General features: G+C 45.3%; 1 protein-coding gene across 3 annotated transcripts in view; it reads right to left on the bottom strand.

Moving 5' to 3' along the window:
- The window catches only part of megf6b (multiple EGF-like-domains 6b), a 54,567-nt gene that overhangs the window by 7,517 nt on the left and 34,311 nt on the right, over positions 1-12,739 (bottom strand). For all 3 annotated transcript variants that reach the window (XM_047332746.1, XM_035631097.2, XM_035631099.2), the window contains 17 exons: positions 9,563-9,685; positions 7,037-7,162; positions 6,109-6,231; positions 5,610-5,732; positions 5,370-5,507; positions 4,326-4,448; positions 4,006-4,128; positions 3,217-3,387; positions 2,619-2,750; positions 2,371-2,499; positions 2,150-2,278; positions 1,824-1,958; positions 1,509-1,643; positions 1,291-1,416; positions 1,072-1,203; positions 551-679; positions 312-443 (listed from right to left, as the gene is read on the bottom strand). In XM_047332746.1, coding sequence (XP_047188702.1) covers positions 312-443; positions 551-679; positions 1,072-1,203; positions 1,291-1,416; positions 1,509-1,643; positions 1,824-1,958; positions 2,150-2,278; positions 2,371-2,499; positions 2,619-2,750; positions 3,217-3,387; positions 4,006-4,128; positions 4,326-4,448; positions 5,370-5,507; positions 5,610-5,732; positions 6,109-6,231; positions 7,037-7,162; positions 9,563-9,685 — 2,229 coding nt within the window. The remainder of the gene's footprint in view (positions 1-311; positions 444-550; positions 680-1,071; positions 1,204-1,290; positions 1,417-1,508; positions 1,644-1,823; positions 1,959-2,149; positions 2,279-2,370; positions 2,500-2,618; positions 2,751-3,216; positions 3,388-4,005; positions 4,129-4,325; positions 4,449-5,369; positions 5,508-5,609; positions 5,733-6,108; positions 6,232-7,036; positions 7,163-9,562; positions 9,686-12,739) is intronic.

Raw genomic sequence — 12,739 nt, 5'->3', positions numbered from 1 at the left:
ACAAAGGCATAATGTTGAAAATATGAACTAAAAGATTGAAACAAATAAACATAAAAAACAACAAAGAATCTAATGGTAATTTTAGGAGACAATTAAAGCCACTTTGTACAGGACTTCAAACATTAACTTTGGTGCCACCTGGTGGTAACTTTAAGAATGACCCTGGGAAAACCAGCAACTGCACTAACTTTCACCAGCATTTTCCTCCAAATAAGGTTTATTATATACAAATTCTACTTCCAGTGACTTCAAAAAAAAAGATAGAATCAACACTATTGTCCCAGGAGTGTGTAGCAAAGACACCAACGTACTCTGATGGCAGCGCGCTCCAGTGTAACCAGCCTCACAGTTGCACTGGCCCGTCACAGCGTCGCAGCTGCCGTCTCCGTTTCGACAGTCGCAGGTTCCTGCACAGTCGACTCCCCAGTGTCCTGCGTCACACACTGCAAACACCAACGTCAAATAAGTTTCTATATATTCCCCCCCCGCCCACATAATTCTCTTCCAGTGAAGTAGCTGATGTCAGCTTAATGTTTCCCACACTTGTTACCTTTCCTGCAGTTGTGTCCAGTCCAGCCGGGAGCGCAGGTACACCGCCCACTCACTGGGTCACAGTGTGCATTGTTCTCACACACACATTTCATCTGGCACCCTTGACCGAAACGTCCACTCAGGCAAGCTGCACAAGGAAAAGAAACAATTTTTTTTCTTAAAAGTCAGAACTGATCTACTTGAGGAAAATTTCGCCAGGTCACATGAGAAGCACAGCAAAGTTCCCATGACAGTTTCTGCACTGAGACTCAGGCGTCTGCGGACGAGCCAGTGGCTGGTCGAGGTGGAATCATACACTGAAACCATTTCAGGCTGCTGAAGGTTTTTTAACCTCACGACCTCTGAGGAAATCTACTTCTCTGTCTTTTAGCACGGTGCCTCCATTTTGTGTCGGCACTGCACCTGCTGCACGATTTCAGTATTCCACATTACTGCCATCATCCTCAGCTGGTTGACTGTGTAATGCCTGTCGCTACGGAAAGTTAGCGACACAAAAAATTGCACACTGCAGATACTCACAGTTTTGGCAGAGTCGTCCCATGAATCCTGGAGGACAGTTACACGATCCATTGTGTTTATCACACGAGCCGCCGTTCTCACACGCAGGACAGGTGTCCCTGCAACCTGGTCCCCAAAATCCCTCCTGACACACTGTGGGGAAAATTATATTTTCATTATTATGTCAAATTTGTGGGTTGTTGTTGTAGCTGTAAAAAATGAAATTGTGTTTGCACTCACAGTTCTCACAGTGGTGTCCCGACGTCCCTGCCGGACACTTGCATTGTCCCGTCACCGCGTCACACGGGGCACTGGTGCAGTTGCAAGCGTGAACGCAGCCTGGTCCGAACTTTCCCTCCGGACAGTCTGAGACGAGACACACAGTCTTAAAGTCTTGTACAGTCTTGTACAAAAACACAAAGGAAGAGTAAGGGGCTGTCCTCAGTAGGGGCCGCTACCTTGATCACAGTTCTCCCCATGACGACCGGCGGGACACTTTCGTTGGCACTTTCCGGTCACATGGTCGCAGGACACCCCTGGTGGACAGGAGCACTTCCTCTCACAGCCGACTCCGTACGTACCTGGGTCGCATTCTGGAGACAGAGGAGGACAGAGCGATGACACACCATGTAAAGACAGTTGTAACAGTTCTTCAATAGAATATAAGTAATTACAAGTCGAAGTATCGAAGATTGCAAAGAGCATACAGTAGAATTGATAAATAATAAAAATAATAATAATAGGAGAGCAGAGTATTCAGACAGTGTACCCACCTTCTTTGCACGCGTTGCCCTGGTAACCAGGTTTACAGGTGCAGGTGCCGTGGCGACGGTGACACTCCACAGTGTTCTGCTGGACACAGTGACACTCGTCCGAGCAGCCCGGTCCGAAGGTCCACTTAGGACAAGCTGCAGGAGAAGAGAAGAAGACATTGAGACAAAGAAGACTTAGGTAAGTGACGGTTCTGAACACCACACGACAGCAACAAGAGAACCGACAAGCTCTTCTTATCATGTGTATACAAGGTCAAAAGTGCAGTCAGGCTGCTGACTGAGTTGGACGGTGAGCGTCCGGTGATGTTCGGGGCGGTGGGACTCACGGAGGTGACAGAAGCGTCCGTACAGTCCGGGGTCACACAGACACGCTCCGTAGGTTCGGTGGCAGCGCCCGTTATTCGCACAGTTACACTTCTTGTTGCATTGCTTCCCATAGGAGCCCTTCGGACAACCTGCACACGGGAGGAAAAAAAACAAAACACATATAACTTCAAAAGTGATCACTAAAAAACAAATAAAAGAAATAACCTTTTGACCAACTCACCATCTTGGCACAAGTCTCCACTGACTCCCGGCGGGCAGCGGCAGCTGCCGGTGACCGGATCACAGTTGGCGCCGTTCTTACACTTACAGTGAAAGGAGCAGTTTTTGCCAAAGTGTCCCTCGGAGCACGCTGTGAGATCGATAAACACAAGTGTCCATCACTGCTAAACTCACAGAGCTGAGCACACGTCTGTCAGGAGTGTGTGTGTGTGTGTGTGTGTGTGTGTGTGTGTGTGTGCGGCTCCTCACTCTGGTTGCAGACGATGCCCGTCCATCCATCGGGGCAGTCGCAGCCATTTTTCCACACATTACATTTGCCTCCGTTGGAACAGTCGTCACAAGTCAAACTGCAGTCGTTCCCGAAGGTGTCGTCCAAACACACTGGACGTGGGGGGAAAAATAATACATTCTTAAATATGAATTGTCCATCACATTTTAGTTCTAATCATGATATTTTTTCCATCCAAGCATAAATTAAAGTGACTGCTGCTTTACTGTTTAGGGCAGAAAACTGCTTCTTTTTGTTGTAAAGTGAGTCCATCAAGTTTAGGCAAAACACTAAACAGAGTCCTTGACGTCCTGCATCACACCCGGAGCTGCTGCCGGGGCACATAAGCCTCAGCATTCCTGCCAGAGAGACTGTGGTGTGACAGTGTGTACGAACAGTCTGGGAGCATGCAGCGCGGTGATTAACCCCCGCCATGCGGTCTGTTCCTGCCTGCACTAAATGAGTCTGTCAGACAGCTTCGCCTCCCGGGAGCAACACTCAGGTAATCAGATACAGGTTCCTGTTAATGATAATGAGTGGTTAATGAGTGTGTGGGGAGGTGAGGGGGGGGCAAATCACCAAATTTCTCTGCCAGGTTGCTCTCGGCCCTCAGCTCCCCCTCGTCGTCCTCGTAGTCGTCATAGCGCTCCAGAGGTTGGCTGTAGTCCTGCAGCAAGGTGAGCTGGGGGCGGATGAGCGGCAGCTCGATGGGACCCCCGCTGGAGAGGGCCTCCACTGCATCCTCCAACGCTGAGGACGGGAAGAAAGGTCAAATAATGAACACAGGGTTTGTCATTCTGTTTTTTTGTCAGCTTTTTTTCAAAATGTCGTTTCAAAAACAAAATCCATCGTTTTGATGAGATGACTTGTTTTTATTCAACAGATTTTTCTGTTGTTGTGCGAGCTGTTGGTTTGATATTTCGCTTTTACTAACTTTATATCTTATCTATATGTGTGTGCATGTGTGTGTATACCTGTATACGCTTGTTTATGAATATATGGTTGTATGCACACATTTCTATATTTACACCTTGTAATCCTTTAATGTTGCATGTGTTTTGTTTTGACCTTGGAAAGTGCATATTTCCTTTATCTATCTACATATCTATCTATATATCTAGCTATCTGCTACTTCAGGAAAGTCTGGTTTTAAAGGGGCAACAAATAAAAACATCTCTGTCAGACTCTTGACTAAATGTCACACATACACACACACACACACACACACACACACTGTTTGCAGGACATTGTGTATGTGTGTGTGTCTGTGTGTCTGTGTGTCGCGGTTTTCCAAGTTTTCCGTTGGCGTGTGTCGGCTGAGATTCCCGCTCGCCTCCTCTCTCTTTACCCCTGATTGCTGATACTCACGGATGCAGGATTGCCGGTCCTCGTCCAGACGGAAACCCCGGCGGCAGAAACACTGGAAGGAACCGGCGCTGTTCTGGCACGTGTGATCACAACCGCCATTGCCGGCCAGACACTCGTCTACATCTGAACAACACACACACACACACACACACACACACACACACACAGACTCATGTGCTTCTCCTTCATCAAGGGGAGACGCCGAGGAAAAGCCAAGACCACTTAGCCGAATAAAACAAAGACAACGTTGTGCATTTTTGTGCCGACGTCTCACGAGTCGAACTGGAACTGGCCACTTATTGACTGGGAGTTAAACATACCGTCGCAGCTACACCCGTCTGAGTTGAGCCGGTATCCTGCCGAGCAGTAGCATTCGTAACCCCCGGGGTAGTTGGTGCAGTCCTGCTCGCAGCAGGAGCTCAGCTCTCCGCACTCGTCGACGTCTGCCAAACACAAAAAGCTATGATCCCACTCTGCTCACTGAGAGAAACTTTGTATGAGATGATGTAGACTGCAGAGGTTTAACAGCCAGTTAAGGTCAATGTTACAGCTTGAGGATAATAGTGCTGCACTTAACACTTTCTTTAAAAACTCCAGTAAATGTTCATTCCTTTACTCTAAAGCCAAAGAACAAGAAGGTTTAGTTTTCTAGTTTAATTAGAGTTATAAGGAGTTCCACTCCACAGTCTCGATATACGATCCTCCTCAAGGTGGGATGTGGCTCAGAGAGATAATCTCAATCAAATATCAATCCAGCATCCACTGTGCTTATTGAATCAAAATCCAACTGAATCCCTTTTCAAATCTATTTAAGTTTTAGCCCTTAATGATGAGTTGAAGACTAACATTAGTAAGTAAAAATTCAAGTTCAGCCAGACAGATTGTTCATTGACCCTCAGTTAAATGTTATGAACATTGTTTATTCCCAATAAAAAAACAAAACATATAGAGAAGACTGACATTTTTACAAATCCGGCTATTTTAACAACTAGATCAAAATATGTGGATAATGTATGGGAAGGGGTTGAAGTGATCCTGGGATATGAATTACACAAAACATGTGCGGACACCTTTGTTAAAGTTCTATTAGCGGCAGGCGAGAGGGCAAAGAGACCCTGCTGTGACGGCTGGACATTGTTGAGTAAATCTATATATAATGAAAAAAGGTCCCTGCTTATAAAACTGATGACAAAGACACTGATGAAGCATTATTTATTACAAGTATTATATCATAAGCTGTATCATAAGTTGTATAACAAAAAAAAAATATATTGTTGTAAGTTGTTGTAAAAGTTAAACTGAATTATTTCAGTAGACACAAGTAATAAGCCTGTAATTGTTGTCAGTCCATTACGATTTCTCACCAACGCAGGTTCTGAGGTCGTCATCTAGCCTGTAACCATGGTTACAGGAGCAGACAGGCCCGCCGGTTGAATGCTGGCAGTGGTGCGAACAGCCGCCGTTGTTGTTCTCACAGCTGTTCACGATCTCCATCTCGATCCCTGTCCCGAGTTCACAGGGAGATAAGTGTGCGTGTGGATCAGAGGACTGAAAATATTGTGCATATGAATAATACAGAGAGAAGAAGGAGGGTTTGAACTGACTGTAACACTGTTTTCCATCAGACCCCAGCTCGTAGGCCGTGTTACAAACACAGGCGTACGAGCCCAGAGTGTTGTGGCAGCCGTGAGCACAGTTGGCGTCTTCCAGCTCACACTCGTCAATATCTGTGACAAAAATATGTAATTTACATTCGCCACCATGTGCTTCTCACACATTTCTGGATTTGACATTTCACCTAGTACTGGTTGATCGCGACAGTGGAAACACTGGCTCATAAGTTCGGCGTCATCTTTCCACTCACAAATTCATACTATACTATATTACTATGTTTGACCAAATTGTCGATCAAAATCATTTTCATTCGTCAAGATTGAATTTTGAAACAGTATTTGAACAAACAATTGAAGCACTGAATAAATACAGTGAGATTGATTTGCTGGCAATTGTCTCTGTAAATATATTTGTCTAATCAACACATTGTGCTCCAAGTGCCATTAATAACCATTATCAAGTCAAAATTGTTGTCACCGGTCAGTTTACCTTCACAGGTTTTCCCGTCTTCAGCCAGGATGTAACCAACTTTACAGTCGCAGTGGGCCTTGCCCCCGTCGACCCGACAAGCGTGCATGCAGCCTCCGTTCTGATCTGCACAGGGGTTCTGCACTGTAACACACACACAAAAAAGTACACGCTCAAACAGAAAAACCTACATGGCGTCAGAGTCAGGTAGTAAATGCTTCTGGCACAGTCGTGGAGAAAAGTGTACAAGCTGATTCTCTGCAAATCTTTTTTCAAACTACACTGACGCTCTTCACCTCCACCTCGTCTCTTTACTGTTCTCTCTGCCTAGTGTTTGTGTGTGTGTGTGTGTGTGTGTGTGTGTGTGTGTGTGTGTGTGTGTGTGTGTGACTTGTGTAAGCCTGTCCGGCATCTGGCGATTGCGAACCTTCACGGCTGCAGAAATTTGAGGAAGCGGTTTCACAGCCAACAATTACAAAGTGAAAGCATCTTAAAGACGATAATTCGAAATACATGCATGTATAATTTTCCCACGTCTCAGAGAAACATGCTCGACCACAGGGCCTCTGAGATCGGACACATTAAAAGTAGCAAGGACGTCATGTTCGGGGGGGGGGGGGGGGGGGGAACCCAAACAATGAAGAACACTGTTGTGGTTCAGTGTAATTTAATGTCTCATCCCATGAGCGACCGTTAATCCTGCTCCGGCACAGACATTCTGTCAGATAATTACTATTGGCAGCAAGATGCAGGCAATGTGTTTTTAATGTTATGATCAAATCTTCAGAACGACACCTTCATGATCTTACAGAGTAGTCAGTTTTACTGGCACACTTCCTCCGTCACCCATCGTCCATTTCGTATTCCTCCTTTCTAGTCTTGTGCAGATGTGTGTTGGTGCGTATCTAGTGTTGCCTTTCACCGGAGATTTGGAAACATGGGCACTCACGTTTGCAGTGCTTGCCGTCCCCTGCCAGCACGTAATTTGGCTTGCAGCGGCAGCGGAAATGAGCGGCAGACTGTTGCACACAGTAGTGCTCACATCCACCGTTGCTGATGGCACATGAGTGGACCGCTGAAAAGGGAAAAATAGAAAAAGGAAAAACTAAGAGGAAAGAACTGTAATGCTGAGGTGCAGGTACTTCAGCTGAGGTGCAGGTTAATTTCAGCTTCTTAAATATGAATATTTTTTTCGTTTCGTTGCTCCTATATGACAGTAAACTGAATATCTGTGGTGCTTTTGACAAAACAAACCATCATCTTGAGGTTTGGGAAACACATTCAACATTTCTCACCATTTTATAACATCTTATGGACTAAACAACCATTCGACACAGTCAGCTGCAGCCCTGCTGCATTTTCTTTTAAGGAATTTAGATTTGATTGCAGTGTCTCTTCTGATTGAATCTTCCGTAGAGGGGTCACGACCACTGTACTGACATTCCTGCATAACCTTGGTAGACGTCCTATCAGATTTTTTGATCCATCACCATATAAGGGCCCAAAAATCAGGGAGATTTGAAAGGCAGGGCCTCTGAGGCGGTCAGCACTCCTCCACTGATGAGGTGAAGGACCGAGCCAGTTCAATCATCTTCCTTGCGTTTGCGTTTCCCCTTCACGTAGCAAGAGATGAGACCCCAGTGGACGGAGTGAACTCCATTACTTTGGAGAGAACAACAGGGAGAAGCTGAGCAGCCTTGTGTTCTCAAAGGCTGGAGTCGAGGTCCGTCCATCACAGGATCTCAGAGAGCTTTCCAGCTCACATATTATGCAGCCACACGCTAAGTGTGTGGGATTCCTCCGCTGGCAGATCAAGCGCCGGATAAGATGAGTGGAGCTGATTGGTATGTGCTGTCCTCCATCCAGTATGCACGGTGTCAGTCTAAGTGCATATAGTGCAAATGTTGTATGGAAAGCGAAGATTTTTAGATCTGATTTCAGTTCTGGATTCATGTGTGAACACGGAGACATTCAGCATCTCACCTCTGCACAGTTTCGAAAACGACTTTCAGCTGGCTGACGGACGTGCGAGCTACAGTCGGTCCACATGTGCACAGCGATTATTTTAGCAATCAGTCATTTCTTCGTGCAACAGCCGTCACACTCGGCCTCTCGGGGACAGTAGTGGTATCTATGGTATCCTCTCCGTGACACAACCAAACAGCTTTGCTTTATGGAGCCAAGAAACACACAAAATGATTTCCACTCTAAATGTCAGACAGGACACCTTGTGTACATTCCTGGCTGCAGAAGCCAGCGCATGGTTTATACTCCATCAGCTGTTTCTGAAAACTCAAAGCTAATTTATCCGGCACGGCAGACACAACGCACAGGTACTGAGTAAACACTGCGGAGGCCAAGAGTGATGACGACACGCAAATTTAAGGAATGACAGTTTACCTGAGCCAAATTTAGATTATAGATAGGCTGGATTCATAGTCATTTAATTTTATTGTAAATACTCACAAGCTCATACAACTCATCCATAATGTGTTTGTTGGATTGATCACTGTTGCCACTATTTATTGCTCTCTGGATGTTGTATGTGTTATGTGGCATGTTGCTGCGATATATATGTGATACGTACTGATGGTTTTACACAATTGAACGGATAAATAAAGTTATATATGAATTTAATTGAGATTAAAAGTTAATGATAGATGTTGGAATCCGTCTCACCGAAAGGTTCATGAATCCGCTGTCCAAATCCATCGGTTTACAATTTAAACTTTTTCATTATTTTCTCAAGTGGAAGAACAAACAATGTTTTGCGCCCGCTTCATCAGCCTCAGTGACGTTGAAGAGACGAGGGAGACCCTATTAGAAACTTGTAATTAATAATTAATAGTTTATTCTTTTAGAGAAAAAATTCCAGTCATCGTAACTGGAGTCAGTGTGGCTTTACCAGCAAACGCCATTGGTCAGAATCAAAGGAGTCAACATCGTCAATGTGGTTCACATGATTGAGTGCCCGTGTCATAAAGCATATGTTGCGCAACTTCAATGACCAGAAAAATACTTCTCACAGTAAAGTAAAGACTTTAAAAACCTTCCAGGGGCTCCAGCCTCCAAAGCAGTGTTTCATTGTTGATGCAGAAGTTTTGAACAAGTGAGCTGACGTTACAAAGTGCCTTCAAACCCTTGGATTTCATGGAGCATCTCAGCTCATCCCCAACATGTTCTAGTCATTACTCGCTCTTATGGTTTAAAACTTTTATGTATCTCTTTCGTGTGTGCTTTACTGTATGTGTCACATTTCATTTTTAATAAGCACTCGCAGCTTTTTTTGCGTATGGATGCCGCCCACTCGACATTTGTAGAGCTGTAATTGGAGCTTTAGTCACATCACCCAGACAGATCCTGTCAATATATTCGTTTTTAACAGTATCAGTATCAGTGTGCCGACTCATGGTCCTTCTGTCCAGCTTGTAAAATATAAGCAGCGCCACAAAGCTGTGATGCTCCTGTTTCTCACCAAGGCAGGTGCGGCCGTCCACGTGCAGACGCGAGCCCGGGAGGCATTCACAGTAGTAGGAGCCCCTGGTGTTAACACATCTGTGCTGGCAGCCTCCATTGTGGACCTGGCATTCATCAATATCTGTAGGGGAAGGAGGGAGAAAAGAGGAAAACAGAAGCGGGCAGAAGGAGAGGGAGACAGAGGAGAAATGAGTTGTAATTTGCCTAAATCCTCTCATTATGAGAGAGAAGAAAAAAAATGGTCACAAGAAAAAAGCCCAGAGGAGATGCCAAGCTGAGTGAGGAATTTCACGCCGGCTTTAGGATAACGTTGTCCACCGAGAGGAAAGTGGATGATGGATGAGAAGGGAAAGTATTCTACAAGTGCATTGCAGCTCAAACAAACAAATCCCCCATGTGGTAACAACTACTGAACATTTAAAACCAAATTTAAATTCCTCTGCTTCTTGTCGTAGTCCCCCGGGTGCGGCAGACATATGGAAACTTAATTTGGAGGACGCAAAACATACACATTCCTCCCAGCCGAGCGCTGAGATTATAAACAAATAAAGAGAACGGGGGTTCTTCGTCTGAGAGAGTGGTGGCGAGCGTAACGTGACCGCCTCGCCGTGCGACCCGATTTCAAATGAAACAGCCCCCGTTCCAAACCGCTTCTTATTTCAGGGGTCGAAGACTAATAAATTGTTTTGCGAGTTCCACGGCCAGACCCCCTGTGAGATCTGAGCTGACGGCTTGGACTTAGGCTAACAGCCCCGTCCGGCAGCATCATCATCATCAGGAGGAGAATTAGGACATTGAAAAGTCCAACTCCCCTCCCTCCGGGCAGCGACAAGTCACCTGTTTGCTGCAGCGTTACTAAAGTTGTCTGAGGAGTTACTGGAAATGTGGCTGGCTGAAAAAACGAGTGACATAATGCGTTAAGGAGGCGACTGTGAATGGGCTTCGCCTGCTGTTTGAGGGCTGCAAAACAGCTAACGCATCATAAAGGACCATTAGTCAGTGCCGAGTCAAACGTCTGTTTGAGAAATGTGTTGCTCAGTACAGACCTGACTCCCGGCGGCTTTTACAGCAGTAAGCTATTTTGAGAATTCAGAGAATTCCTGTGAAAACAAGCTGTTTTTATAATCTAGTTGAGTAATATGCATAACAGTGCTTCTATTTAATTGTCCTGTTACTCTCGTCTCTCCACAGGCCACGTCTCGTATGGGGGCACTCTGTTGTAAGCAAGTCATTTAACAGTCCAGTGCAAATAAACCCCATAAATAATTTCTCAACATTCGTCCCAGTGCAAGCCCCCTCGGCCCCTCCCCTCCAGAGAATAAATAAACAGTCTTGTCGGCTTAATGGGGTTAAAAAAAACAAATGTGTATGCGGTCGCATTTATACGTTGTCACAGTCCAGTTTCCTCCCACACACACATCGGTTTGGGGGGGGGGGGGGATTGGGAAGTTTAAAGGATATATATGACATCAATATAGCAGCGATCTATAACTATGTTCTATGTAAAGGTATGGAGGAGCAATGGAGTCCCTCTTCTCTGTGCGTTGTTACCCGAAACTCTCTGTTCTTTGTTTCGGTCACTGATCTGGCAGCGCGGCCATGTTTTTGCGCGGGCTGGTCCCTCTCCGTGAAACCGCGTTGACCCTCCCCACATTTACGAAGTGACATGGACCGGTACGAAGCACGGAAGAAACCTTGTGATTCAGTTTTTAAAAAGGATCGCAGACATAGACAGAGATAGGACCAGAGTCAGCACTGATCTGGAGCGCTACGAGCTACTGAAGGGCTCTTGTTGTCTTTTCTTCTTGTAAATATGTCAGTAACGTGATGGGTACATTATGTTACATGTCTTTTTACATATCATATGGGCTTATATGGAGCAGCGATAGCATGCGTTTTGCTTTGTTTCTATCTACTTGGTGAATCCAAGTCTATTATTAGCTCCGTGTTTGGTCTCCACCATCTCCTGAGGAATAATTGCTCTTTTTTTTCTAACTAAAATCAGCTGCCAGCTGATGAGAGCATGGTGTGGCAAAAATGTGCTATTGGATTGTCACTACAAACCTCATTCACATAACATTTAACAATTAAAACAACAATTCACTGTTGATATAAAATGTTGATTATAGCAAAGTTAATGGGATATTTTTAACGGCCAATGGGCGAATATGAATCTCCAAGTCTTTTATAGCAAAGGGACAGAATCATGGCCACCGCTGGACTCTGAGTTCTGGGCCTCATGTTGCACATTACACACCGTCACAACAATCGTTTTTCCCACTGTGTGCACACAAGTACACGCAAGAAGTATGTGACCCGTGATTTCAATCAGATCCAAAAAACCTGTAACCCTGGTGTTATAGTAAATGATGGCGAAAAATCCAGCGCTGTCAATTGTGAAACCTCAGCGGTTAATACATGAAACACTGATTCTACTGTTCACAATAATAATAAAAAAAGAACGGGATTAGATTAAGGACAAAAATGCAGTATATGAGCATAAGGGGACTTAACCTACTTATGTAACAGTGAAACCTGCCCAAGACGGTTGAATTATAGAAATATCCTTCCGTTGAACCCATCTACTCCCAATGTCATCTCACGACATCCTCAAATATACTGTTTGGGGCAATTGTGAGCCTCCAAACTTTCCTCTTCTTCGACTCTCTGCTGCCAAACTTGAGCCTCGCTTCATGCAGGAAAGCTGGCAGGAGCCCTCCTTTCATTTTTCCGTCCGTGCTGCACTCTCTCCTTTGCCTCGTTTTTTTCGTGAAACGTCTCCAGCCTTGCGAAGCCGCTGCTCCCGGGCCGGCCGCACTGCAGTCACTGAATCCTCTCCAGCCTGGTTCCTACATCCAGAACATGATCCCTCTCAAGCTCCGAGCCAAAGCCTCAGCAGCCGTTGGCCTCGACAGACGGCACACTGATTCTCTGCCCACAGCCACCGACTGCACGGTGTCATCTCCGAAACAGGAAAACCGATCGGCGATTTGCTTGTCGTGAGCGTGAGATGAATTTATTTCTGATTTATTTATCTCCAAGAAGGACGTCTTAGTAAAGCGGCGGATCAAAGGGATTATGAGAAATATGGCAGAAATAGATGTTAAACATGATTCATCGTGTGCTTGTAGCTCCGAGCCCTGCAGTGTTGCCAAACATGAAAAAGAATATTCAC

This window comes from Scophthalmus maximus, chromosome 6, assembly GCF_022379125.1.
Source record: "Scophthalmus maximus strain ysfricsl-2021 chromosome 6, ASM2237912v1, whole genome shotgun sequence".
NCBI lineage: Eukaryota > Metazoa > Chordata > Actinopteri > Pleuronectiformes > Scophthalmidae > Scophthalmus > Scophthalmus maximus.
Note: the sequence above shows the minus strand (reverse complement) of the source record. Positions and strands in the feature narration are given on the sequence as shown.